Below are 27,515 nucleotides of genomic sequence, written 5' to 3'. Positions count from 1 at the left end.
CGACTGAAGGAAGGGGTGGGGTGGGGATAGCTGCAGGGACCTACGGGCCGGTGACGGGGATGGGCAGCGAGGCGATGCCGAGGGGGTCCGGAGGCTCCTGGGGGGCTCGGGGAGATCCGGCGGCCGGGCCCGGCGGGTAGCCTCTCTCGGCCCGACGGCTGGAGAGTGTAGGGGCTGGAGAGGGGCTGAGGGGACGCGGGACTGACCGGACCGCCCCGCCGCCAGGCTCAACGTGGACGGGCTGCTGGTCTACTTCCCGTACGACTACATCTACCCGGAGCAGTTCTCCTACATGCTGGAGCTCAAGCGCACGCTGGACGCCAAGGTGCGTGGGTCCCGGCCCCGCTGCCCACCTGGCCGAGGGTTGCCTCGCGGGCGGCTAAAACCCCGAGGTCCTGGGGAAGCCACCGCCCTCAAAACCCCTGCTATCTAAAATAACGATAGTTAAGAATAGCAGCTGACATTTGTCAAAGGCCCAGCTGCTCCGTGGTTAGGAATAGGTAGAATTTGGGGTGGGCTACCTGAGTTGGAATCCTGGATCCCCTGGGTAAGTCACTTCACCTCCCTGTTCCGTAGTTCTCAGCTCTGCGAAATGGGTGTGATAGCCCCTGCCTCAGAGGTTGATGCGACCGTTACACGAGTTAATTCGCTAAGTAAGGTAGTGGTTCTCAACTGAGAATTATTTTGACCCCCAGGGGACACCTGGCAATGTCTGGAGACTTCCCTGGTTGGCATACAGGTGGAGTGGGGGTGCTACTGGCAAGTAGCAGGTAGAGGCCACGGATGCTGCTAAACACCTTGCAGTGCGAAGGACAGCCCTCCACGACCAAGTATTATCCTGTCCCCAAAAGTCAATAGAACCAAAGCTGACAAACCCTGCTGTAAGACATTTAGGGATGCTGCCAGGCACAGAGTGCCTGCTGTGGAAGGGGTTGCTAAATTAGAAGAAAAGGGCTGCTCTGGCTGGTGTGGCTCAGTTGGTTGGGTGTCATCCGGGTGCACTGAGAGGTCAATGGTTTGATTTCCTGTCAGGGCAGGTGCTGGGGTGCAGACTCAGGCCCCAGTAGGGGTGTGCAGGAGGCAGCCCTTCTGTGTTTCTCTCCCTGTGCCTTCCTTTCTCTCTAAAATCAATAAAAACATTTTTTTATATCTTTATTGATTTCAGAAAGAGGGAGAGAGAGGGAGATAGAAACATCAATGATGAGAGAGAATCATTGATCTGCTGCCTCCTGCACGCCCCCCAGTGGGGGTTGAACCCGCAACCCTGGCATGTAGGGCACCGGGAATCAAACCGCGATCTCCTGGGCCCTAGGTCAATGCTCAACTGCTGAGCCATTTAGCCTAGCTGGGCTAAAAATATATATTTTTTAAAAATTAAAGAAAAAGGACTCACTATATTCAGATACTATGCTAAATATTTAACTTGCACTTTATCATTAGAGCTTATTAGGACCGTTTTATTTTTATGTTTTCTCTCTTTTTTTTTTTTTAAGAAAGAGTATTCTTTCTTTTTTAAAAAAAAATTTTTTTTATTGATTTCAGAGAGAGGAAGGGAAAGGGAGAGAGAGAAGCATCAATGATGAGAGAGCCTCATTGACTGGCTGCCTACTGGGGATCGAGCCTGCAACCCTGCCCGGCATGTGCCCTGACCGGGAATCAAATCGTGACCTCCTGGTTCATAGGTTGACACTCAACCACTGAGCCATGCTGGCCAGGCATTTGGACCATTTTCGAGATGAGGATACTGAGGCGAGAGAGATGAAGGCACTTGCCAAAGACCACTCAACAAAGAGGTGGCAGAAGTGGGGTTCAAATCCACTGCTCCTGGGGCCCAGGCTTCAATTGCTGTGTTGTCCTTCCATTCCAAGATGGTGGCATTCTGGAGGGGGTGTCCCCAGAGTTTGTGCCCCTGAATTCTGAGAGCCTGTGTCTTGTTCCTCTCACTCCCAATACACAGGGTCATGGAGTCCTAGAGATGCCCTCAGGCACTGGGAAGACAGTGTCCCTGTTGGCCCTGATCATGGCATACCAGCGGGTAAGTGACCCATTGGGCCTGTGGAAGGGGAAGAGGGTAAGGGGCCAGACGGGCTGAGCCCATTGTCATCGACAGGCATACCCACTGGAGGTGACTAAACTCATCTACTGCTCAAGGACCGTGCCTGAGATTGAGAAGGTGAGCTGGGGCCAATCTTCATGCTCCCCCACTTTCCCTGCACCTCATGGTGCCCCTGGTAGTTGCCATCACAGCTTGGGGAGGGGGTGTTTGGAAAATTGGGGAAGGGGCTGGGGCCTGGCTGGGCAAGGGCTTGTGCTTTCAATGAGGCCAAGTCCCTCCTCCCTCCTCGACTGATAGGTGATTGAAGAGCTTCGGAAGTTGCTCAACTTCTATGAGAAGCAGGAGGGTGAGAAGCTGCCATTTTTGGGACTGGCTCTGAGCTCTCGGAAGAACCTGTGCATTCACCCTGAGGTGAGCACCATTCCCCCCCCACCCCGCCCTAAGCCCAGGGTTGAGGAAACTCTCCCATCCAACCAGGAGTTTTAGCGCTCCAGACCAGACCTCTGGGGGAAATATGCAGGGGCCACGCACTCAATTCTCTTCTCACTTCTCAAATTCGACTCGTTGTTCAAGGCTGAGGCAAGCACGCCTCCTTGGGGAGCTTTCCTACTTTCCTCCTAGCCTGGGAGAGGTTAAAAGGTACTTCCTATAGGCTAGCAGGCCTGGTTTCCTGGCTCTGAAGCTTATTACTTGTGTACTCTTGGACAGGTGATTTCTGCAGTCCGGTCTCAGACTCCTTTCTGTAAAGTGAGGATAAATAACTATCTACTTTTGTCTGGTCAGTGTGGCTCAGTTGGTTGAGTGTCGTCCCATGCACCTGGAGATCATCGGTTCAATTCCCAGTCAGGGCACATGCCTGGTTTGTGGGCTCGATCCCCAGTAGGTGGCATGCAAGAGGCAGCCAATGGCTGTTTCTGTCTCCTCCCTTTCTCTCTCTGAAATTAATAAAAACATGTTAAAAAAGAAGAAGACCCACCCACTCCCTCAAAAAAAAAAAAATGTACCTGCTTCATACAGTTGGTAAGATTAGGTGAGATTATGTATAGCCCTTAGCATGTACAAAAAGCTAAAAGAATATTAGAAATTATCATGATATTAATAGATATATGACACATAGGATATTAGTTGTTATTTTAAAATTATGTTACAGAGCCGCAGGGCTCACCGTACCAGGCATTGTTCTATAACATTCTTTGTAAGAATATATGGGAACCAATACATGTGTCGGATAATAATTAGTAGCACAGGCCTAGGCAACTGGTTAAATGGGGAAGGGAGAGGGAAGGTTTGGCACCTTCCCGTTGGTGAAGGAAAGGTTTTGTTTTGGGGAAAGGCAGCCCTGGGCTGTGACGGTTCTGCCAACAGAGCCTCGGAGGGTACAGAGCAGAGCAAGGGCAAGGCAGTTTGCCATGCTGTGTGATCAGACCCTCTTCTGATTCTTAGACCTTGCCAAGGTCCTGGTTGGCTGAGCATTTTAAAAGATTAAGCAGTTGCCATGGCCGGTTTTGCTCAGTGGTTAGAGCCTTGGCCTGCAGACTGAAGGGTCCTGGGGTTCGATTCCTGCCAAGGGCACATACCTCTGCTGCAGGCATCAGCCCTAGCCCTGGTTTGGGTGCGAGCGGGAGAGGCAACCAATCGATGTGTCTCTCTCACATTGATATTTCTCTCTCTCCCTTCCACTCTCTCTGAAAAGCAATAAAGTGTAAACTTTAAAAAATAAAAATAAAAAAGAAGATTAAGCAGTTATCTTTAATCTACACACTAAATCCTCAAGGCTTAGTGGTTTTTTGTTTTTGTTTTTGAGGTATAATTGACACATTAGTTTCAGGTGTACAACATAATGATTCGATATTTGTATACATTGCAAAATGATTACTGCAATAAATCTAGTTAATATCTATCATTCTACATAGTTATGAAAATTTTTTTTCTTGTGATGTGAACTTTTAAGATCTATTCTCTTAGCAACTTTCAAGTATGCAGTACAGTGTTAACTATAGTCAGCATGCTGCACATTCCATCTCATGACTTATTTATTTTATACCTGGAAGTTTATACTTTTTGACCACCTTCGCCCATTTCACCCACCCCCAAACCTGTCTCTGGCAACCATCAATCTCTTCTCTGTATCTATGAGCTTGGCTGCTGCTTTTTTCTTTTTCTTTAGATTCTCTATATAAGTGAGGGCATATGTAATTTGTCTTTCTCTGTGTGACTTATTTCACTTAGCGTAATGCCCTGAAGGTCCATCCATGTTGTCACAAATGGCAATATTTCCTTTTTTTTCATGGTTGAATAATACTCCATTGTATATAAGGCATAACGTTTTAAAAATGATAATTTAAGAGCAACAATTTGCCACTCCTACACCCCTGCGGTAAGTTCCCAAGTGTCTGAACTGTTCATTATTGAAATAGGTTGAGGTTTGAGTTTTCCAAAAATCTCCTAGTCTCACCCCAGCCAGGACAGCCTCCCATCCCACCCAGTGGTAGGTGTAGAGCCCCAGGCTCCGGCGTGCTCAGGCTTTTCGGCCTATCTTAGTGCTGAGAGGCACATCCCTGCCCTGCTCCCCAGGTAACGCCCCTGCGCTTTGGGAAGGACGTCGATGGAAAATGCCACAGCCTCACAGCCTCCTACGTGCGGGCACAGTACCAGCGGGACGCCAGCCTGCCCCACTGCCGCTTCTACGAGGTGCCTGCAGGACACGGCTAAGGGAGGGGGGGCAGACAGCTTGTGACAGTCCACCTCCCTGACCCCCAGGCACCCTCTCGCCCCATCCCAGGAATTCGATGTTCATGGGCGCCAGGTGCCCCTCCCTGCTGGCATCTACAACCTGGATGACCTGAAGGCCGTGGGGCGGCGCCAGGGCTGGTGCCCATACTTCCTTGCCCGCTATTCGGTGAGGAGGCTGGCAGGGAGTGGGCAGAAGGCATGTGTGAGGATTGTAGGCTGCCTGCCCATTGGACCACTTGTCTGTCTGTCTGTCTGTCTGTCTGTCTGCCTGTATCTCCCTAAGGGTCTGTCTGTCTCTGTCAGCTTGCCTTGCCTTTGTCTTGTCTGTCTGCGTCTCTGGCCTTGCCTCCCCTCCGTAGGCCTGTGAGGAGTGACGTGGTTTTGTAGGTGGGTGGGAGGTAGCAGGGTTCAGGGATTAGAGGCGGCAGGCTGGGGTAACCCTCCCCTCCTGCCCCCCAGATCCTGCACGCCAATGTGGTGGTTTATAGCTACCATTACCTCCTGGACCCCAAGATTGCAGACCTGGTGTCCAAGGAGCTGGCCCGCAAGGCTGTGGTGGTCTTCGATGAGGCCCACAACATTGGTGAGGAGGGGGCCAGGGAGGTGACACCAGCCCCTCAGGCTGCCACCCAGTCTGCCTACCTGAGCCTGGCCCCCCTCTCTCCCCCTCCTCTCTAGACAATGTCTGCATCGACTCCATGAGTGTCAACCTCACCCGCCGGACCCTCGACAGATGCCAGGGCAACCTGGAGACCCTGCAGAAGACTGTGCTCAGGTGCGGGTGTGGGCAGCTGGGTGACCCTGATGCCCGCCTTGCCCCTGCCATCCAGCCCCTGCCTCTCCCGAGCCCCTGTTCTCTGCCTGACCTGCCTCCAGGAACACCAGCCCTGTCCCAGTGTCCCCTCAGGTGTCCCCCGCTCTTCTTACATGTGAGCTTTCCACAGGATCAAGGAGACGGACGAGCAGCGTCTGCGGGACGAGTACCGGCGCCTGGTGGAAGGGTTGCGGGAGGCCAGTGCTGCCCGGGAGACTGACGCCCACCTGGCCAACCCCGTGCTGCCCGACGAGGTGCTGCAGGGTGAGCTGCTGCCGCGCCCCAGCTGGCACCCTGTCCCACTCTCACGGTGGCTGGGCCACTGACCCCTTCTCCCTGCAGAGGCGGTGCCAGGCTCCATCCGCACAGCCGAGCACTTCCTGGGCTTCCTGCGGCGGCTGCTGGAGTATGTCAAGTGGCGGCTGCGCGTGCAGCACGTGGTGCAGGAGAGTCCCCCGGCCTTCCTGAGCGGCCTGGCCCAGCGCGTGTGCATCCAGCGCAAGCCCCTCAGGTGCGGCACCACATGGCTGGGGGTCAGGTCCCTGCTGGCAGCCTTGTCCTCTGCGCCTATGGCCTTGGGTCACCATGTTGCCAGTGTCAGGAGTAAGCGAAGAGTGGGGGGAGGGGAGCATGTGTGACACCTGTCGCCAGAGCAGGCAGGTCCAAGGGCAAGGCCAGAGCTGGTACTGGGTCCCTGTCTAGGGCAGGGACCTGGCAGGCAGCACATAACCTAATCAGAGAATTTACCTGAAGAGAGTTTGATGGAGACACTGTTTACAGAGGGGGTGGCTGAGTGTGACTGAGTCTGAGGTTCTGGGGGTGTGTGTGACTGTGTGGCCGAGCAGGATTTATGTGCCTGGGATTCTAGGTATGGTTGTGGATCTCCTGTTCTGACGGAGAACCTGTGTATGAGATCGTGTGACCATGTGTGAAGTGGGACCATGTGTGAAGTGAGACCATGTGTGAAGTGGGACCATGTGACTTGGGTGTGTGATTATTTATTGCTCTGTGTGCCACCATGCAGTCGGCTCTGCCCGATGTGCACTTGTACAATGTGCGGACACAGAAGTCACCGGAACAGCCCCAGCCCCTGCCCTCACTGTGGAGATGGGTGCAGGACCATGTGCTCTGACAGAGGAGGGGCTGCTGGCCCTGTCTGTACTTTCCCCTAACCCCTCCTGGCCTCCCCACCAGGTTCTGTGCTGAACGCCTCCGCTCCCTGCTACACACCTTGGAGATCGCCGACCTTGCCGACTTCTCCCCTCTCACCCTCCTGGCTAACTTTGCCACTCTAGTTAGCACCTATGCCAAGGGTAAGAGCACTTGTTCCTGCCTCTGCTGGGACCCCTGGCAGCTGGAGTCAGGATCCTAGTGGAGTCCGGAGGGTTGTCTGAGGGACTTGGACACTCAGGACCTTGCAGGGCTCAGGAGTTTGGGCTTTGAGAGCACTGGGGAGCCACCAACAGTTTTGAGTGAGCGAAACTTGTGCTCAGATTCGTGCTTTCAGAGGCTCTCTCTGGCTGCAGAGTAGAGAAGGATGGGTGGCGATGGCATGAGATGAGGCCAGAGAAGCTCTGTGGGGTCAGCCCACACGTAGGTTGTGGTAATGACTTGGGCATTCTGTCCCTGTTGGCACTAGGGAGCCAAGGCAGGTTCTGAGCAAGGGAGGGGCAGATTTGCACTTTAGGAAGATTCTTCCCTCAGGGACGGGGCAGGATAGATGGAGCCTGGGCCAGGGCTGGATGAGAGAAAGGGAGGGGTTGGGGAGAGATGTGGGAGGTAGAGGCCAGGACTTGGGACCTGGGTGTGGGCAGCATTGGGGGGGGGGGAGTTGAGGAGGATGCAAAGATTTCCAGTTTACCATGGAGAGGGGAAGTGTTCCTGAGGCTTTATTGCCTTTATCAGTCAGCATTCCCTTCCCTTCCTCAGCTTTAAGCTGGCCCAAAGCTCAGCCCGATCCCTGGGGATTATTCCTCTATCCAGGAAACCAGGTCAGGCCTGCCTGATGTCCTGCGCCTGGGCCCGGCCTCAGCGGGAGGCCGGAGAGTCCTTTTCCCACCCTGGGGCCCAGCAGCAGCAAGTCCCACTGGAAGATTCCTTCTGCACCCATTCCTCTGCCCCGCACTGTCTTCCCTCCTGGGCTGCCTTTCTCTCCCCACTTCGCCGTATGCCAACAGCTCCCTTTCTTCTACCTAGAATACCTTCTCCATCCTCAGCTCCCAACTGCCTCCTCATCCTTCCGTTCCCGGCTTAGTCGAAATGTCCCTTCCTCCATGAAGCCCTCTCTGACTTCCCCGCTGGGTCTGGCCCCCTCTTCTGCGCTCTCCCATCCCAGCCCTGCCACTCTAGGTGGTCACTGTCTAGAGACAGGCCTGTGTCCCCATCACTGAACTGTGTGCCCTGAGAGGGCAAGGCCAGAGCTGTCTTGGGCTCTGCTGTATCCCCAGCACAGGGCTGGGCACAGAGGACTTGTTTTGTGTTTTTTGTTTCACTAAGTGAAATTGTATATGTGAATCCGTTTATCTATTTGTTCAACTAACTGGCCAAGCCTAGCACTGGGGAAGCTGCAGGAACCAAGAAAAACCTCATTCCTGACCTCTTGGAACTTATATTCTGAGGGAAAGAATGGTAGCAAAGACACAGCAGACAAGGAAGCTAATTCCAGATAATTACAGTGATTGTTTTCCTGAGAAACAAACAGGTCGCCATGGTGGAGCAGTGGCCAGGGTGGCTGGGGAAGGCATTTCTGAGGAGCCAACATTTGAGCTGAGTCCCAAATGACCAAATGGACTAGCTGCTTTGGGAAGCTTTCCAGGCAATGGGACCAGCAAGTCCAAAGACCCTGGGGTAGACCAAGCCTGGTTTTTGAAAGTTAGGCAGGAGGCCCTTGAGCAAGGAGGACATGGGGTCAGAATGGCAAAGTCCTGGACCCCAGGAGGGATGGGAGGAACTGTGAGGGACTTTGGAACAGGGAAGAGACGTGACATGGCTCAGAATTTTACAGAGTCCCTCTGGCTGCTGTGAAGAGAGCAGGGTGGGAGCTGGGAGCCCACTGAGGAGGTGACTACAGTGGTTTAGGCAGGAGAAGAGGGCAGCTGGACTGGGGTGGGGGTGGAGGAAGTGGTCAAATTGCAGACAGACTTTGGAGGCAGAGCCAATGGCCTCCTGATGGCTTAGAGAGGTCCAGGGAGAAGGCTTGAGTGGCAGGGCAGGCCCTTGTGGCCTGGAAGAGACTGAGGGGCGAATCTTTGGTGCTCACTGCTCAGGATCCTCTGTGAATGTTTGCACGGGTGTTGGTCCTGGGAGAAGCAGGCAGGCTCCAGTGTATTTTGGACTCAGGTGCCTGGGTTTTAGGCTTGGGCTGCAGGTGGCTGGTCCCTTTCACTCTGGGGGTAGGGACTGGGAGAGGGGGCATGTTTATCATTGGCACTCCAGCATTCTCACCGGCCCCCTGTAGGTTTCACCATCATCATCGAGCCCTTTGATGACAGGACCCCAACCATTTCCAACCCCGTCCTGCACTTCAGGTGAGCCCTGACCCCAGCAGGGGTATGAATGAACTCCAGGACTTTAGCCCCTGGCCTGACCTTCACCACTCTTGTCTGCTTCCCACAGCTGCATGGATGCCTCGCTGGCCATCAAACCCGTCTTCGAGCGCTTCCAGTCGGTCATCATCACATCTGGAGTGAGGACCTTCTCTGCCCCTCAGCCCTCCCCTGTGGGACTCCTGGTTCCTGCTCAGTCCTGCTGAGATCCCTCCTGTTGTCCCCACTACAGACGCTGTCCCCACTGGACATCTACCCTAAGATCCTGGATTTCCACCCTGTCACTATGGCAACCTTCACCATGACACTGGCCCGGGTCTGCCTGTGCCCCATGGTGCGTGGGAGAGGGTTGGATTACGGGGTGGGGGCTCTTTCCTCCCTCTGCTCCCTCCACTGATCAGGCAGGAGGCTTTACAGCTCAGGGCACAGATTCTGGGTTCACACACACCTGGGCATAATGCTGCTGCTCCCTATGGGTGTGCTCTCCCAGTCTCAGTTTTCTCATCTGTAAAATGGGAATGCCCCCTCTGTGACATCCCAAGGCGGTGGAGGGGAGAGTGAGCTAATTGGTGTAAAATGCTTATGTGGCCCAGGACTGGGCTCTTGGTTAACATAGTTTTGCCTGGTTCATTGTCTGGCTGTGACCTGGGTAAGTGACCCTTCTGCTTTGCATCAGTCTCCTCTGTAAGCTGGGCTTCACAACACGGGCCCTCGGTCCTTCATCTGAAGCTCTTAGGCCACGTGTGTTTAAGAATTGAGAATTTTCTAGAAACAAGGCGTGTGCTGCGTAACACTCCCCACAGGATCTGAGCAGCAGCCTCTGGTCAAAGTTGTTTATTTCAGCGTGAAACATTTTAGAGTCAAAAAAAGAGATCAGTTGGACTCGATGGATTCAGGGCCGGGCAGGTTTTGCTACTCTATTAGTTTGTGACAGACTTAAATTTCTGGACTTCCCAGGGTGTTGCAGCTTTGGGAATTGTTTTTCAGGGGTTGTGGACTGGTGCTGACCATGCATTGCAGCATGGTTTTGGGAGGTGCTGGTGGGGGTGCACCAGTGGCTGTCAAGGTCATGGTGAGGAGCAGTCTTCCGGAACCGACTGGCTGGAGGCTAGGGCTGGCGGGAGTGTACTTGCTGGTTGGGAACACAGGCCGACTCAGGTTCAGTTCCATCTCGGCTATTTATTTGCCATGTGACCTTGGGCAGGCGGCTCATCTTTTCTGAGCCTTAGGTCATTTTTCTGTGCAGTACAGATAACAAGGTAGTTGAGGGTTCATTCAATGACACCATGTCTATAAAGATCTTCGAACAGCACTAGCTGGCGGCGGGCACTCACGCATCGGAGTGGCTGCTGCTGCTTCGCTTATTATGCTATCTTCTCTCTCCAGATCATCGGCCGTGGCAACGATCAGGTGGCCATCAGCTCCAAGTTTGAGACCCGGGAAGATATTGGTATGCTGCCCAAGGGGTTGGTTGGTGTGGGTTCCGAGAGGAGAGGTTTAGCAGTCAGTATGGCTAAGTCTTGCTGTGGTAAAAAATATTCCAAGTCAAAGTGGCTTCACACAGAGATTGCTTCTTGTCCCGGTACATGCTGGGGGCCTGCCCAATGTCGCCTCTCTGGGAACCTCCAGCATTGGACACATCACTGCTGTGGCAAGATGTGATGGGAGGGGCCATGGTGATCATGGTGAATTGCACACTGGCTCACCAAGGTGCTCATCTGAGAGTGACACACAGCCACTCCTGCGCTCCTTTCATTGGCTATGGCAAGTCACATGGCCACTCCTAACTTTGGGAGTGGGGAGTGCTGTCCTCCCACCGGCCTGCAAGTAGAATGTGTGTGTGAACAGCCCTACAGATGGCTCATTGGGGTCCCTAGGAACCCCAAGTTCAAGACCAGGCATTAGACAGGAACACCCTGATAGGGAGTAGGGAGAGGACCCAGGCCAGCAGAGGGTCCAACCTCTGGCCCTCACAGCGGTGATCCGGAACTATGGAAACCTCCTGCTGGAGATGTCTGCCGTGGTCCCCGATGGCATTGTGGCTTTCTTCACCAGCTACCAGTACATGGAGAGCACCGTGGCCTCCTGGTATGAGCAGGTACGCCCACCGCCCCACTGTCCACACCCAGCAAGGCCCCTTGCTTCTCAGATCTTGGCTCTGAATGTTATAAATGGTGATGTGTCATAGATGACAGGAGAGAGTATAAGACATACATGAACAGTTTAAAGAATAGTGTGTATCCCTGTGCCCCTCCCCCACGTCCAGGTTAAGAACTAACATTAGCAGCCTCTGGGCCCTTCTCTCAAAGACCTACTCCTCAGGAGAAGTAACCACAGCCCTTCTTCCTGGTTCCTTGTTCCCTTCCTGCTCTTTTCGGGGCTGCCACCATGACTGTGTTCCCCTCACATCTATGGCTTGACATGGAGACACTGGGTAGCAGGCACAACTCTAGCTGGGTGCTGTGCTGTTAAGAGGAAGGTTCTGGAGAATTAATGCTGGACAGAGACTCAGGACAAAGAGTCTGCGCCGGGGAGTGTGTGAGCGAGGTCACGGGGCATTCTGGAAATGGGGAGCCAGCGGCAGGATGTGGGGTGGGGGCTGCTCTGTCCTTTCTGCTGCTGAGCGCCCCATGGCCCAGTTCTTGGGTGGGTGAAAGCGAGCGCTCCTTTAGGTGAGATCAGCGAACTGCCTGATCCAAACACCGGGGGGCGGTGGGATGAGAGCCTCATCCACTCATGGCCAAGACCTCTGCTGCTGGCCACTTGAGCCCCACATCCTCAGTGCCTTTTGTGTCCTATTTAAGAAACCTTTGCCTACCCCAAGGTCACAAAGGTCGTCTCCTGCGTTTCCTTCCAGAAAGCTCTGTAGTTTTAGCTTTCACATCTAGGTTAGCAGTAAGGTCGAGGTCAAGGCTCAGTTTTTTCCCATGTGGAAATCCGGTTGCTCCAGCCCCATGTATTGAAAAGAGCTCTGGAGGTTACAGGTGACTATCTCCGAGGGGGTGTGTTTCTAGACCCTCTGTTCTGTCCTATTGGTCTGTGTGTCTGTCCTTTGTCACACATCTCTGCTACAGTGTCACATATGAAGTCTCATCTCCACAGTCACTGGTTGGGCAGGGAGTGTCCCAATTGGTTGTCTTGGGTCACATGCCTGCCCCACTTGTTTGAAAGTTGGGGCGTGGGGATCAGTTCCCTACCAGGATCACAGGATATCCCAAAAGAAGTGAAGCTGGCCTGTGCTACCATCCTTCCTCCCGAGTCTCCACTGGGGAGAGAGTGGTCTGCTGCCTGGGAACCAGGGTCGGAGCTGAGTTTAGCCAGGACACCCCTGAGCATAACCCTCCTACCGACCCCATGACCCACCCAGTGTCCCTCCCCAGGGCATCCTCGAGAACATCCAGAGGAACAAGCTACTCTTCATTGAGACCCAGGATGGGGCTGAGACCAGTGTCGCCCTGGAGAAGTACCAGGAGGTGAATATGCAGGGTGGGGGTGGAGGATGCTGAAAGAGCAGCTGGAGATGGGCCAAAGGGGACAGTTCTGAGGGGCCTCAGCTCTGTCTTGGCCTCCCTTCCACAGGCTTGTGAGAATGGCCGTGGGGCCATCCTGCTCTCAGTGGCTCGAGGCAAAGTGTCCGAGGGAATCGACTTTGGTGGGTAGACTATGCTCTCCTCTTCCAAGAGCCTTCCAGAGCTCTGGCCACTTCTGCTCCCCCAGGGGACCACCCACAGCCTGGGCACGCACAGGGGCCTCCCCTTCCCTCCATCCCTGGGTGCCGGGTAGGGCCCTCAGCACACTCACTCTCTTCCCACTCCTGGGCTGCGTGAGGGTGGCTCTCTCCAGCTGGTCTCATCTGAAATCACTCACCACCGCCCCCACCCACACAGTGCACCACTTCGGGAGGGCTGTCATCATGTTTGGTGTCCCCTACGTCTACACCCAGAGCCGCATTCTCAAGGTGAGCAGTGCCTGGGCCCTCCTGCTAGGACTTGTGCAGGGAGGGGGCTGATGCAGGGGGTCAGGCAGTGAGGGACAGACTGCTCCCCCATCTCACCACAGGCACGGCTGGAATACCTGCGGGACCAGTTCCAGATCCGTGAGAATGACTTTCTCACTTTTGACGCCATGCGCCATGCAGCCCAGTGTGTGGGTCGGGCCATTAGGGGCAAGACGGACTACGGCCTCATGGTCTTCGCTGACAAGGTGTGGGTTCAGGGGCCCTGCCAACCTGTCGTCGTTGCGCGCCCCCCCCTGGCCATCATCATCCAGATGGGGAGGACTGGGCAGGGTAGCCCAAGCCCCCACCCCAGGGTCCTGACACCTTCCCTTTCTCTCCTGCTCAAAGCGGTTTGCCCGGGCGGACAAGCGGGGGAAGCTGCCCCGCTGGATCCAGGAACACCTCACGGACGCCAACCTCAACCTGACCGTGGACGAGGGGGTCCAGGTGGCCAAGTATTTCCTGAGGCAGATGGCACAGCCATTCCACAGGGTGAGCTGGAGGTGGCCCGCCCTGACTTCCCCTGAACCTCCCAAGCTAAGCTCCTCCTCCAGGAAGGTCTCTTGGCTTTCTCCCCACGCCCTAACCCCAGCCTGCCCTTGACAAAGGGAGGTTTGTGTGTGCCCACGAGCTCAGCCTGGGAACTGGTGGGAGTCAAGGGCTACAGACGCCAGCGTGTGTCTACAGTAGCCGAGCAAGTGCGTGGGAGCCCCAGGAAGAAGGGCGAGAGAACTGGGGTGAGCAGGCAGGCGGAGCCTCTGGAAACTGATCCTTCTCCAGCCTGGACACAGCTGTCTGGCTGCCACCTCCCTCCTAGCCCGCCTTCTGTTACAGGATAGTAGCTCTGTGTCCTACGGGTGTTTCCAATTCAAGCATGCTGCCCTTTAGCCCCCGTGTGAGCCACCTCCTGTCACTATGGACCTCCGTTTCCTCATGGGGGCATGTGAGGAAGGGCAGCAGCTGTCTCCCCAGCCCCTGGCCTGACCCCTCCCTCTGTCTCTCCCTCCAGGAGGATCAGCTGGGCCTGTCCCTGCTCAGCCTGGAGCAGCTGGAGTCGGAGGAGACGCTACGGAGAATTGAGCAGATTGCACAGCAGCTGTAGCGTGAGGTGGGGGCAGGGCCATAAAAGGTGTTCCTTGTGACTCCAGAGTGTTACCTGGCCCTGGGTCCCCGGGGCTTGAAGGGGGCTTCAGGGAGGCACTGCAAAGTCCCTGCAGGAAGGAGACCTCAGGCAGACACTCCTGGCACCAAACCTACAGCCTTTAATCGCAGGAGGGGAGGGCAGCCCAATACACCGGGTGTCCCCAGGAGGTGGGGCACCAGGCAGGGAAATGGAAGGATCCCCTGTGCCCACCCCTTTCCCCAAAAGCTGCAGCCACGTGGTCCTGTTGACTATCTGGGGCCCAGGTCCTGGGTGCTGGTGCTGAGGGTCCGAGAGGCCTCGCTCAGGTGCCGGTTGGGGAACTGGGGACAGGCACAAGGGATGGCTGATGGGTGAGTGAGGGGCAGGACACACCTGCCCCAGCTGCCACTAGAGCAGCTACCCCAGCAGCCTACCTTGATCCCCAAGTAAAACCCATCCATTCTGTCCTCTGGTCCATTCCAACCTCCCCTCCCCCCCTGACTTCCAACACCAGCCTGTCCCCTTCCCTTGTCCCTGGGCCCCCCACTCCATCCTTGACCTAGGTGCTCCTGTCTCCCCCTCACCTGGGTCCCAGTAGCCTTTGCATCATCCATGTGCAGTGTGTTGAGCGACATAGCTCTCTTCATCCTGCAAAGGGAACAAGTGAGTCCAGGAGGGCCTGGCTCCCACCCTGGGGACCTCTGCAGCACCGGGTTTGATTGTGTGTCACAAGGGAGATGGGAGCCATGGAAGGTTCTTGAGCAGGATTAGGGGAGGATCTGCAGGTATCAGGGCTCTTCACTGACCTGATCCAACACTCACCCGGCTGCTCCTGCTGCCCCCTCGCCTCTGAGACGGGAGACCAGCTTCTCACTTCCACGCCGAATAGACTCCCGGAACTTGGAGAATGAACTGCTCCGACGACGGATCTGGGGAGGGCCCCGGGGACATCATTCAGTCCCCACATCCCACCTAGTCTCCTTTCCCACCCTGGGAACTGAAGCAAAGCCCATCCTCACCTGTTGTTCTGCATCACCAGCTGTGCCTGTGTTGGGGGCTCCTGGGGAACAGATGGGGGACATTGTGGTGGGGACACTGAGAAGCCACCTGGCGGGGAGGGGCAGGACTGGGGGCTCACCGAGTGGGGCGGGCAGGTCCTCCCTGCTGAGGATTTCTTTGTACAGCTCTTCCGCTTGCTGGTACTTGTTCTGTTTCAGGTAGGCTGAGGCCTACAGGAGAGCATGGTCTGGTGATCTTGGCTCTCTGGGAAGTCCCCAGCACTGCTCCCAGGCACATCCTCCCCGGCCTGCTCTCACTCCCACTGCATGCCTTGCCTACAGCAGAGCTTGGAGCCGACCCACCACTTCCTGCCTAGGTGACCCAGGGCAGGGGACTTCCTGGCTCAGCCTGTTTCCTGCTGTACCTTGGGCCAGTGACACAACCTCTTTGTGCCTCAGTTTCCTCATCTGCAAAATGGGGGCCACAAGAACATCTACCTCACAGGGCCCTTTAGGAAATGGATGGTACTGCCCTAGCTGGTGTGGCTGAGTTGTTAGAGCTTCGGCCCCTGCACCAAAGGGTCTCGGGTTTGATTCTCAGTCAAGGGCGTGCATTTGGGTTGCATGTTCAATCCCCAGCCCCGGGAGGCAAACAATTGATGTCTCCCTCTCTTGCCCCACCCCCCTTCCACTCTAAAAATCAAAGGAAAAATATCCTCACGTGAGGATTAACAAAAAAAAGAAATGGATGGTACAAGGAGAGTACTAAGCAGGGGATCTAGAGCTCAATAAACTTCTGACACTGTCATCTGCTCCCGGCCAGTCTCCAGCTTCTTTCACTGGGGTTGTTCTCTGGCTACCACCACTTGCCTATTTGCTGCCGCTTTCGTGTCCACTATGCTAGGAAGTGTCACCAGTCAGGCCCAGCAGGGAGGCCACGTCTCAGGGAACTGCTTCCCCACAGGGCTGATGGAGGTGCTCCTGGCATCCCCCCCTTGAGCCCAGGGTGCCTCCCAGCATGTGATGTCAGTCCCCCCCAGGGCCCACGGCACCCTCACCAGGTTGTTCTTGGTCTTGGCCACGTTTGGGTCATGGGGCCCGCCCAGGGCCTCATAAATGCTCAGGGCTCGGGCATAGTGCCGCTCCACCTCCTCAAACTTGCCCTGGTTCTGGCACAGCAGGGCCAGGTTGTTGAGCTGCTTGGCCACATCTGGGTGGTCGGCGCCCAGGACCTAGGGATCATGGGATCACAAGTCACTGGGGTCTTCCAGGATTGGCAGGCCACATGATGCCAGTGGCCATAGGGGGTTCTAAGTTAGGGATTACAGGGTCAAAGTGGAGAACTGCAGGAGGTTGTGCTGGAGGGCAGAAGTTACATCAAACAAGATTCGTCACATCAGAGGTCATGGTGGTCCAGAAACCACCTTGGCCTTGGGATGCAAGGTTAAATGGGTAGATGAGGGTGGGGGTTGTACCAGGTTGGGGGCATGTGAGGTGAGTTATAAGAGGAGAGGTCAGCCCAGCTGGCGTGGCTCAGCGGTTCAGCATTGACCTAGGATCCAGGAGATCGCGGTTCGATTCCCAGTCAGGGCACATGCCCGGGTTGTGGGCTTGCTCCCCAGTGGGGGGCGTGGAGGCAGCCAGTGACTCTCATCATTGATGTTCCTATCTCTCTCCCTTTTCCACTCTCTGAAATCAATAAAAATATATTTAAAAAAAAAGAGGTCAGGAGTCAAGATCAAACGGAGATCAGGGAAGGTCAAGTATGGAGGTCAAGTGTGGTGGCTCATGGGAATGGGTGCTCTAGGCTTAAATTGCTGGCTCACGACATCCCATCCAGTGAGAAGGGCATAAAAGGTCAGGGGTCACAAGAACAAATGGCAGCACAGGATCAGGGTCACTGTGAGAGCCACAGAATTGAGCATTTCAGGATCAAATGGGAAGGGCCTCCCAGGACGGGGGATTCGGCTGCGCAGGGGGCAGGACCTTCTCACGGATCTCCAGGGCACGCTGGCACAGGGGCTCCGCCTCCCGGTACCGCCCACGCTTTCCATAGAGGACAGCCAGGTTGTTCAGGGTGGCAGCCACCTGCGGGTCGGGAGAGGCGGGTCAGGGGTAGGCAGGCACAGCCCCCAGCCCTCCCTCCATCCGCGTGCGCACTCACCGCGGGGTGCTCAGGGCCGAGCGTCTGCTCCCGGATCTGCAGGGCGTCGTGGAGAAGGTCTGTGGCTTCTTTGTACTTGTTCTGGTCCCTGTGGGGCAGCGCAGGGATGGAGGGGGTCGGCCAGGGTGGGGTAGCAGAGGCTGGGCCGATCCCAGCAGGCTCAGGGACTTGGCTGAACCAGGCATGGGTGACATCCCTTGGGGGTCCCTTCTGGGTCTTCCCACGCCTCCTAAGTCTTTAACACCTTCAGATCACTGCCAAGCCTCTGGCCACCCCGGGTATCGTCCCCACACTTTTGGGGTCTTTATCATCCACACTCCCTGACTCCCCTTTCCCTGGGTTGGTTTCCCCAGATCTCTCCCCCCCCCCCACCATCCCCCTGCCCTCTCTCCCACCCAGCAATAGCTCCCGCCCTTGCTGCCCCTCCAGCCATGGCCAGCTGCGGCCCTCACCGGTACACCAGTGCCAGGATGTTGAGCATGGTGGCCACATCAGGGTGGCAGTGGCCTGAGCTCCGCTCCAGGTCCTCTAAGGCCTGGCGGCACAGTGGCACAGCCACCTCATAGCGGCCCTGCCCCGCATACTGGATCACGAGGTTGTGCAGGGTCCGAAGGCGGGCCGGGATCTCGTAGCCACCCTGCTGAGCCGCCGCGGCCCCCACTGCCTCAGGACCTGGGGGTGGCAGGTACCCAGTCACTGCAGGTCTCCTGCCCCTCCAGCCTCACATGAGGGGACCCTACACCCCAAGGCTACAGCTGCCTTGCCGTCCAACTGGACCCTGGGACCCTGGGGCCCAGGGGCCCAGGGGATGTGAACACCAGGCACCTACCTGCTTGGCTTCACACCTCCCAGCCTCACCTGCCTGCTGTCACCCCCCACAGCACCTGCTTCATCTTCCTGACGCCCTGCCCTGAGGCCGTGGGCTCCAGCCGTCCCTCCCCAGCCTCAGCCTTCGTCCGTGGCTGAGCTTCCCACAGTCACGCGCTCCCCACGCCCACCTTTCCTTTCCTCCTCCTCGCTGGGGAACAGGGAGGCCAGGCTGTCTCGGCGAGGGGGGGACTCAGGCTGCTGCGGAGAGGACCGGAAAGAGGGGTCATGAGGGTTGGGCGGGTTCAGAGATGGGGGTCCTGAATCTCAGGGTCTGAGGGGGCGGTGGTCAGGGCCTCAGGGGTCTCCTGAGGGCTTGGGGAGGACCTGGGGGTTTTGTGGAGCAGCTGCGGCCTTCTGGGAAGTCTAGCGGGTTGGGGGTTCTTTGGGGGCCTGGGGCACTGGGCTCCTCGGAGGGTTGGGGGCCCTGGGGTATCTAAGGAGGGCCGGGCCCCAGCACACCTGGCCCTCCGCAGGCGGGTCGTACTGGCGCAGCTGCCCCAGGAACTCCAGGTGGCTCTTCTCTTCCTCCAGCTGGGCCACGGCCTCCTCGCTGGCCCGCAGCCGCCGCTGGGTCTCCTCCAGCTCCTCCCGCAGCCACGAGTTCTCCTGGGCCAGCCGCCGGGCCTGCGCTCGCAGCCGCTGCTTCTCGGCTTCCAGTGCGCCCACATGTGCCGACAGGGCCAACAGCACCTGCCGGGGTTGGGGGGTCAAGATTCAGGGGCCTGGCCCCTACCCTGCCGGACAGCCCCTCCCGAGCCCAGGGCCTCAAGTCAAGCCAGGCATCCCTGTCCTCTCCAGGATCCCCAGATTCTGCAGAGAGCCCTCCAGTGTGACTCCAAGGATGCACAAAGGCCCCAGGGCCAGACCCGAATCCTGCCAAGGGACCCCTCTGATCTCACCCAGGCACACAAATTATGCCCAGGGACTGCGTGTTTCACCCATGCACCCAAAAGTCCCCCCAGGACCCATAGTTCTATGGAAGAATCCCATTGGGTTCAGGAGTACCTGTTACACTCAAGGGCCCCCTAGTGCTGCCCAGGAACCTCATCTCTGGCCTAGAGCCTTCCCCTCCCAGACCTGGCTCCCCTAGGTCTCACCTACCCCAGGTTTACCCCCTGCATACCTGGGCCTCCCTTCTGGGCCTACCCCTAGGTCTGAGTCTCCCCACCAGAGCTGGACCCCTCGTACCTGGGCCTCGCCCAGCCCCAGCTCGATGGCTTCCAGCGAGTGGCTCACCACCTGCTGCTTTTCTTCCAGCAGTTCCAAGCCAGCCACCGGGCCCTGTCCTGCCAGGGCCTCCGCCAGGTGCCCAGCCAGGCCACGGTGCTCTGCACGGAGGGCCTCCAGCCCCTGCACCACTTGCCGTGTCTGCCGCACCAGCTCCTCAGGGCTCAGGCGCTCTGGGGCCATCCCCACGCTTCCAGGGGCTGCCACCTGCACGGACATTGCTGCTCCTGGGAGGCAGCCAGGACTGGGGAATCATTGCCAAGTCCAGGCAAGCCAGCCCCTCAGCCTCCACCCATTCTGGCCAGCAGGACCCCTCCCAGCTATCCCCCTTTCTAGCCATCCCAGCCGGCCCTCTGCCTCCGTACCTCCTTCCAGCCAGCGCCCTGTTCCACACCCATCCTGCCAGCACCTCAACTGGGAACATTCTAGTCTACCTGTGCCTGTTCCCAGCCCTGAGAACAACTCTAAAACCTCATGTCCGACTAACCAAAAGAGGGCACACAGCTAGCTTGTGCCTCCCACCTGCCCCAGCTCACCTGGCCGGCCCTTGCCACCCCAAGGGCTCGGGATACCCTGGCCCAGACCTCCTGGCTGTGCGACCTGGAACCGGAGGCGCCCTCCTCTGATGGGTGTGTGGGGCGGGGTGTGTGGAGGCGGCAGCCTTTCTGTGAGCTCATTCTTAGGGTGTTTTTGTTGGGAACCAGTCAGACCACTGGGGCTGGGAGGTGGGACAGGAGGAGAGGGCCAAGGGGCTGGGATGCTAGAAGCAGAGGAGGCCTCTAGATGGGGGTCAGCGAGGGGGACCCCATGTGTGGGCTCCCGGGGTCTGAGGAGCTGACAGACCCTAAGGGAACACGGGCTCCACCCTCCAATGCAGACAGGCCCAGCCCGCCCAAGGCGTGTTGGGACACACGTGTGACAGGCGTGGCCCATGGATGTCATAGGCCATGTGACAGCTGAGGGTCTGAGGCCCAGATCATAACAGGTGTGAGTCTTACATGCGGGACTTCATGTGGTTGTACGTGGGTGACAAAGTCAATGACACAATTGGTGGTGCCTCTGGAGCCCTCATATACACACTCGCACAGAAACACACACCCTCAGTATGGATTCTTAGAAATACAAAGTAAGACCCATTCTCCTCTCAGAAATACAACGCATTCTGGACACACTCTTCCTCCTCTATATAATAAAACTCGCTCTGGCTGGTGTTGCTCAGTGGTTAGAGCGTTGGCCCGTGTACTGAAGGGTCAGGGTCATGGATTAGATTTCTGGTCAATGGCACCGACCTTGGTTGCAGGTTTGAGCCCCAGTTGGGGCGCGTGCAGGAGGCAACCAATCGATGTGTCTCTCTCACATTGATGTTTCCCCCTCTCTCCCACTCCCTCTAAAAATCAATGGAAAAATATCCTCAGGTGAGGATTGACAAAAAAGAAAATAAAACTCAATAAACACACTCACACACATCCACACTTTCCTTCCAAAATACAACCTAATGCAACACACTAACTCAGGCAAACACACACACACATACTCCCCTTTTGGAAATACAACCCAACACACAGGTATATTTTCCTCTCAGAAATAAAAGCCAACACAACACACACAGAAACGAACCCTCTCACCCACAAAAATATAACCAGATCCCAAATGTCTCACATTCAGGCTGTCTCCTTGCACTTGCGTTCATCACACACGCCCTCTCCCACACTCAACAGTCCCCCAAGCTGTATGCCCAGCGCCCGTCCCAGTGCACACGCTCCCAGACGATGGACCTGTCACTGTCTTCCCCTTTCCTCCACCCCCCTTCCGTGCCAGCCAGGATTTGCATACCCGCATGTGGCGCACACACAGCTACACACGCAGAGCTCCAAACATGGGTGTGCAAATGGCCCTCAACTCAGACGGCAACACCCACAGCCGCACAGCACTGGGACTGTTCCCCGATGCACACCAGCTCCCACACTCACACAGTCCTCCAAGCAGCGAACTCCCCTTCACGGGCTTAGCCCTGGGTGTACAACTCCACAGCCGACAGTGGTAGTCATACCCTGCACAGCCATCCTGTTGCGCACACTGCCTACCTCCCTGCCACTCCCCCCACCCTACCCGCAGAAAGACAACCACAACCCTGCAGCCTCTTGATCACACACCTAGAACTATAAACGGTTCAGCTCCCTCCCATACACGCAGCCACACACACATATGCGCATTACAAACACAATCAGAGGCAGCCCACATTTGCACATCACCGAATTGATTTCCACATCACACAGTCCCTGTGCACCCCCTCAGGCCCCCCGGGAGTCCATCTGCCCTTCACACCCATGCCCACAGCCCGACTCCCTCTCTGCACGCACCTGAGCTTCCTACACCACCACACACACCTCAGTTTTGTACACCGCCTCTCACACACACTCACACACTGTCTCCGTGCACTCGCAGGCAAGAGGTCCCCATCATGGCCAGGCCTCGGAGCCCACAACTCACCCCTCCCTGGCCAGCCTGCCCAGCCGGGTGCACCCCAGCTTCCCCGCTGCGGTCACAAGGGCCCCCTCCTTCCCCTAAGCCCCGCCCTCGCTCCTGTTTACCTGCGCACGGGGGAGGGGGCGCGGCCCCAGCTGGGATCCAGAGCCGGGGGAGCCCCAGGGCGGGGCAGGCCAGCGGGCCCAGGGGTGCCCCAGGCCCAGCCCTCACCCACCGCCCCCTCCTCCATCCTCGCGGCCCCGGGACCCTCGCCCCGCACTCCCGGCGCCCACCTGACAGCGGCCGGCTCCGGGACCCACTCCCAACGCGCTTCACCGGGCCGCGTCCCTACCCCGCGGCTGCCAACTGTGCCCCGAGTCTCGGGCCGCGGGCCGGTCACCCAAGGGGCGGGGCATCCAGGCGCTCCGCCCCCGCAGGTGAGGTCGGCCCCGCCCACCGCCCGGGAAAGTCTAGCCCGGCGGCCAGGGCCCCGCGGGACTTGCAGCACCTGGGACGCGGAGCGCGGGCCCCCGGAGCCCGCAGAATCTGAGGACGAGCCCAGCGTAGCGAAGCCTGGACACGGGGCCCTCGGCGGGCTAGAACCTTAAGAACTCGGAATCTTGGAAACTTTGGATCCCAGACCCATGGCCCTCTTGTAGTTTCAGCCTCCGGGCCTTTGCCTTACTGTGCCTCCTGCTTGGACCTCTCTTCTCACATATTTCACATTTGTCTGGGCGCTTCGCTAAGGCTGCTTCCTCCGAGAAGCCTTCCGTGATTGCCCCTTCTAAATGACACCCTCCCACCAAAACACTACCTCATTTCCCTTCTTGATTTGGTTCACAAACTACTCAGGGCCTAAAATTACTTTATGTAATATATCACCTTATTGTGTTACATCACATTATTGGCAAGGTAATGTAATGGCTAAAATTTGGGCTCTCGGTTCAAATCTCATTTCAGCACTTATTAGCTGTGCAGGCCTTAGGCAAGTAACTTAACCTCTCTGTGCCTCAGTTTTCCTACTCTGTAAAAGGAGGATGGTCAAAGGCTGTGGGGATTGACTGAATAAATGGATAGGAAACATTTAGCAAATATTAGCTACCGATTGCATGAATTATATTGGTTGTTCCACTAGAATGTCGGCTCCTGAAGGCAGGGCTCTGTATGGTCAGTACTGTATTTTTTTGTTGTTGTTAAACTTCACCCGACAATATTTTTTCTATTGATTTTTTAGAGAGTAGAACGGATGGGAGAGACAGAAAAACCTAGATGTGGGAGAGACACATCCATTGGTTGCCTCCTGCACACTCCCCCACCCAGGCCAGGACTGAGCCTGCAACTGAGCTACGTGCCCTTGACCGGGAATCCAACAGAGACCCTTCAGTCTGCGGGCCCACGCTCTAGCCACTGAGCCAAGCCGGCTAGGACTAACTTTTTTTTTTTTTGATTGATTGATTTCAGAGAGAGAGAAGCATGTGATTTGTCGTTCCACTTATTTATGTATTCACTGGTTGATTCTCTTTAAAAAAATATTTTTATTGATTTCTTTTTAGAGAAAGAGGAAGGGAGAGGGACAGAGAGATTAAAATGTTGATGTGTGAGAGAAACATCCATGGGGATAAAACATGCAACCTTTGGCTGCACGGAGTGACACCCAACCGAGTCACACTGGTCAGAGCGCATTTGTCTGTTCTTGCATGTGCCCTGACCAGGGATAGAACTGGCAACCCCGGCCTCTCCGGATGACGCTCTAACCAACTGAGCTACCCCGCCAGCGCCAGCACTGAATCTTTAGCACTAGAAGAAAGCTGGCGCAAAGTAGGTGCTCAATAAATATTTACTGAGCCCAGCTGGCGTGGCTCAGCGCTTGAGCATCGGCCTAGGATCCAGGAGATCGCGGTTCGATTCCCGGTGAGGGCACATGCTCAGGTTGCGGGCTCGATCCCCAGTCAGGGCGTGCAAGGAGGCAGCCGATCAATGACTCATCATTGATGTTTCTCTCTCTCTCCCCCTCTCCCTTCCTCTCTCTGAAACCAATAAAGACATATTTAAATATATATATATATATATTTGTTGCGTGACTGGCTGACTGAATCAAGTCCTAGAAACATAAAACGGCCAAAACTGGGCTCCCAGGTTCTAGCATCATAGAATTTAGTTCAACACGAGCTTTTCCGAACCCCTGCGGTGCCCAGTCTCTGCACTATAGACTGTATCCAGCAGAGGGCGCTGCTCGCCCGTGGACCAGACCACAGACTCCGAGCAGCTCTGCACCTGTTCTCCAAGCCCCAGTGCAAATGCTCCCTCCCCTGGGAAGCTTTCTCTGACCCGCCCCCCGGGCTGCATGAGACGTCCCTTCTGGGCTCCTGCAGCCTCCTGGGCTCCCACATCCCAGCCCTGCCCACTGTGGGTCATCCTCTCCCGCACCAGACTTGCTATTGTGCTACCCAATGCGGGCAGAGCACAGAGAAGGCACTCGTGGGAGTGGGTGGTGATTGAATGATGGAAAATAAAACTCAAATTCACACTCCAACTTCTCCAGATTGTTTTTAGGCGACAGGGTGTAAGGGGGCAGCTGAGCGCCCCCACCCAACTCTTTTGGCCTCAGGACACTGGATGGTGATCCTGGATCTGCCACACCCTTATTCAGAGGAAGCGCAGGGACCAAGCCAGGAAGCCCAGGTGCAAATCCCTGCTCTGTCATTTGCTGGCTGTGTGACCCCTGAGCCAGGAACTAACCTCTCTGATCCTTAGGTTCCTGATCTGTAGCATGGGACTCACGAGACTAACTTACTCTGTGAAGCTGTCATGGGGATTAATGAGTAATTCCCGTAAAAGGCTTGGCTCAGAGTAGCCCGTGGGAAACACTGTGTGTGGGTGCGGGTCGGGGCCCGTGGGAGGGAGTTGGAGCCACGTAGATCTGAGTCCAAATCCTACTGTTGCCGTTTCCTTTCCATGTAACCTGGGGCAAGCAGTGCTCTTCTGAGCACCCATTTCCTCATCTATAAAACTGGGCTCACACTCATTACACAGCGCAGTGGTGAATATTAACTGAGACAAAGGCTGAAAGAAGAGAATGCTAACTAAGGTGACCATTTCTTTAGGCCAGGCCTGCCTGCGCCAAGCACTTTGGCACACCGTCGAGGGCTGGAGTGTATTAAGTTCTTACCCAGGACAGGCCCTGTGCCAAGTCTTGTAAATGAACTCTGTTAATCCTCACATCAACCTGATAAGGTGCTATGATTATCCCCATTCCACAGGAGGAGAAGGTGAGGCTCAGACACGTCAAGTGACTTGTGTGAGATCACACAGCCAAGGAGTAGCAGAGTCCCTGAATCCATACAACTACCCCCTGGAGGAGGAACTATTACAGGCCCCATATAAAGAGGGAGAAACTGAGGCTCAGAGAGGGGAAATCCCTTGCCCAAGACCACAGCCAAGAAGGCGCTCAATAAAACCCTCCATCCTGTCACTTAAGGCCTCAGTTTGCCATGTCAGAGAAATGGGTGGATGGGTCAGGGGGCTTTTCTCTTTTCACCTCTTGGCCACAATTAAAAAAAACCTCACCCCCTTTTTTTATTCTCACCTGAGGATACATTTATTGATTTTAGAGAGAGAAGGAGGAGAGAGAGAAACATTGATGTGAGAGATAATCGATCAGTTGCCTCCCATTCGTGCCCCAACTAGGGATCGAGCCTGCAACCTAGGTACGTGCCCTGACCAGGAATTGAACCCACAAACTTGGGTGTATGGGATGATGCTCCAACCAACTACGCCACCTGGCCAGGGCACCCCCTTTTTGAATTTACAAAGTATTGCACTATCAGAAAAAAATATTCATAGAAAACAAAAGACAAAGAGTGAAAAGTCTTTGTTTTCCTTGATCCCCAGACACCCTTCCCAGAAGCAAACATATTACTGGTTTCTAATATCCGTCCGGGGACAGTCCATGGGTATGAATCGCATGTGGGTGTATGAGTGTGAGCCCACTTAAGAAAATCACAGATGGGAAGAATCTTACCCGCAGAGGAAGACTGAATGATAGCCTTGACTTCGGGTGTGGCCATGTCGCTTGCTTTGGACAATGGCAGAGGGGCACAGGTCGCAGTCAGGCCAGTTCCCAGCTTAGACCTTAAGAGGCTTTGAACATTTCCTTTTGTGTCTGGGCACAGGCCTGGGAAAATCTTCCCTTGTGTGGCTGCTCCTACCTCGTCCCACACCCCACATTGTCTGCATATTGTTGAAAGATCAACTGAGGCATATTCAAAAATTTAAGTTTATTTAAGTTTATTGATTTCAGTTCAATTCCCGGTGAGGGCACATGCCCGTGTTCCCGGCTTGATCCCCAGTCGGGGGCGTGCAGGAGGCAGCCGATCAATGACTCTCTCATCATTGATGTTTCTATCTCTCTCTCTCCCTCTCCCTTCCTCTCTCTGAAATCAATAAAGATATATTTAAAAAAAAAAAAAAAAAAAGGAATGTCAAATGTCCCCATAAGGGATTATTCGTGGCCCAGGGGGCTGAGATGTGCCACCCCCCAGTTGTACGACGTGGCTGGATCCCATCTCTCCCCTGCTCAAACCCTCGGTGGCTCCCATCCCTCTCACAGTGGGATGGAAATTCCTCCACAGCCTCTAGGGCCACACGGGTCTGCTCCTGTCCCCTCTCCAGCCTCATGTTCTTCTTCCCACTCTTCCCTCTGCCCTACCTGCTCCAGCCCTGCAACCCCCTCCTTATCTCTCAAATATGCCAAGCCACTCTCACCTCAGGGCCTTGGCACCTGCTGTTTCCCTTCCAGATTTCCCACATGGCTGGCTCCCTCCCCTCCCTCAGGCCTCTGCACAGGTGTCACCTCCGCAGAGAGGCCTGACCTTGCCTCCCCTGCTGTGCCATCACTCATCCCATACCCTCTTTCATGACACGAGGACACATATTTACGTGTTCCCTGTCACTAAATGTCACCTCCATGAGGACAGGGGTTTGGGCTGTTTTCCACTGTGTCCCCAGTAAGGGTCCATAAATGTTAAAATGATAAACGCCTAATGATTCCAGACCAGTTCCTTTCAGTCCAGTGGGCCTCCGATTCCCTAACCCCCAAGGAGACCTCTGCCACTCTGCCTTGGCTGGGAAGGGACTGGTGGGTGGACAGGTCAGGGTCTGGGCCTCAAGGAAAAGTCTCTAAGCACCCCCTCCCCACCAGGAATCTGGGGAGAGACAGAGGACCCCTTCTCCCTTTTCCCTAGTTCAGTCCCCACCTTCTTGGGGAGAAGTGGGGGAAATGCGGGAGGAGGGAGGAACCCCAGAGGGAAGGGAACATTCCCTTCTTGTTTGCCATCCTGGGTGCTCCCAGCCCTCGGCCCCGCTCGACCTGCAATCTTGGCGCCTTCCAGGCCGAGGAAGCAGCTACCTCCGTGCCTCCCCCGCTGCCACGGACTCCTCTCCTAAGACCTTGGGGCCCAATCACCGCGGAGGCGCCCGGGGCCCCTGCTCCGCCCAGACCTCCCGCGAGCGAGCGGAGCCGC

General features: G+C 56.0%; 2 protein-coding genes across 5 annotated transcripts; one reads left to right on the top strand and one right to left on the bottom strand.

Annotated features, from left to right (window-relative positions):
• The first annotated feature begins 217 nt into the window (after nt 1–217).
• On the top strand, nt 218–16,074 carry ERCC2 (ERCC excision repair 2, TFIIH core complex helicase subunit). Of its 3 annotated transcripts, XM_016212566.2 has the most exons (23): nt 218–325; nt 1,958–2,035; nt 2,111–2,173; nt 2,354–2,467; nt 4,631–4,747; nt 4,839–4,955; nt 5,249–5,372; nt 5,468–5,564; nt 5,734–5,867; nt 5,946–6,114; nt 6,798–6,916; nt 9,061–9,130; nt 9,219–9,288; nt 9,381–9,482; nt 10,535–10,598; nt 11,125–11,246; nt 12,529–12,621; nt 12,728–12,800; nt 13,036–13,106; nt 13,208–13,351; nt 13,494–13,637; nt 14,155–14,253; nt 14,515–16,074. In XM_016212566.2, exons 1-22 carry the CDS (start codon nt 293–295, stop codon nt 14,245–14,247), a joined length of 2,211 nt encoding a protein of 736 aa, XP_016068052.2. In that variant the 5' UTR covers nt 218–292; the 3' UTR covers nt 14,248–14,253; nt 14,515–16,074. The 3 variants fall into 3 exon arrangements, 2 of the variants coding, with proteins under 2 accessions (XP_016068052.2, XP_016068050.2); XR_001603170.2 differs by lacking the exon at nt 14,515–16,074 and having other exon boundaries at nt 11,204–11,246; nt 14,155–14,239; XM_016212564.2 differs by having other exon boundaries at nt 225–325; nt 14,155–16,074.
• On the bottom strand, nt 14,538–19,746 carry KLC3 (kinesin light chain 3). Of its 2 annotated transcripts, XM_016212584.2 has the most exons (12): nt 19,489–19,746; nt 18,760–18,990; nt 18,429–18,498; nt 17,883–18,102; nt 17,431–17,518; nt 17,253–17,354; nt 16,325–16,498; nt 15,407–15,497; nt 15,288–15,328; nt 15,091–15,197; nt 14,853–14,916; nt 14,538–14,609 (listed from the first exon to the last, which is right to left on the bottom strand). In XM_016212584.2, the coding sequence occupies exons 1-12, from the start codon at nt 19,744–19,746 to the stop codon at nt 14,538–14,540; spliced, it is 1,518 nt and encodes a 505-aa protein (XP_016068070.2). The 2 variants fall into 2 exon arrangements, with proteins under 2 accessions (XP_016068070.2, XP_087682896.1); XM_087826770.1 differs by having other exon boundaries at nt 15,288–15,497.
• Nucleotides 19,747–27,515: the final 7,769 nt, after the last annotated feature.

This window comes from Miniopterus natalensis, chromosome 18 (assembly GCF_054644295.1).
Source record: "Miniopterus natalensis isolate mMinNat1 chromosome 18, mMinNat1.hap1, whole genome shotgun sequence".
NCBI lineage: Eukaryota > Metazoa > Chordata > Mammalia > Chiroptera > Miniopteridae > Miniopterus > Miniopterus natalensis.
This window is presented reverse-complemented; position numbering and strand designations above follow the sequence as displayed.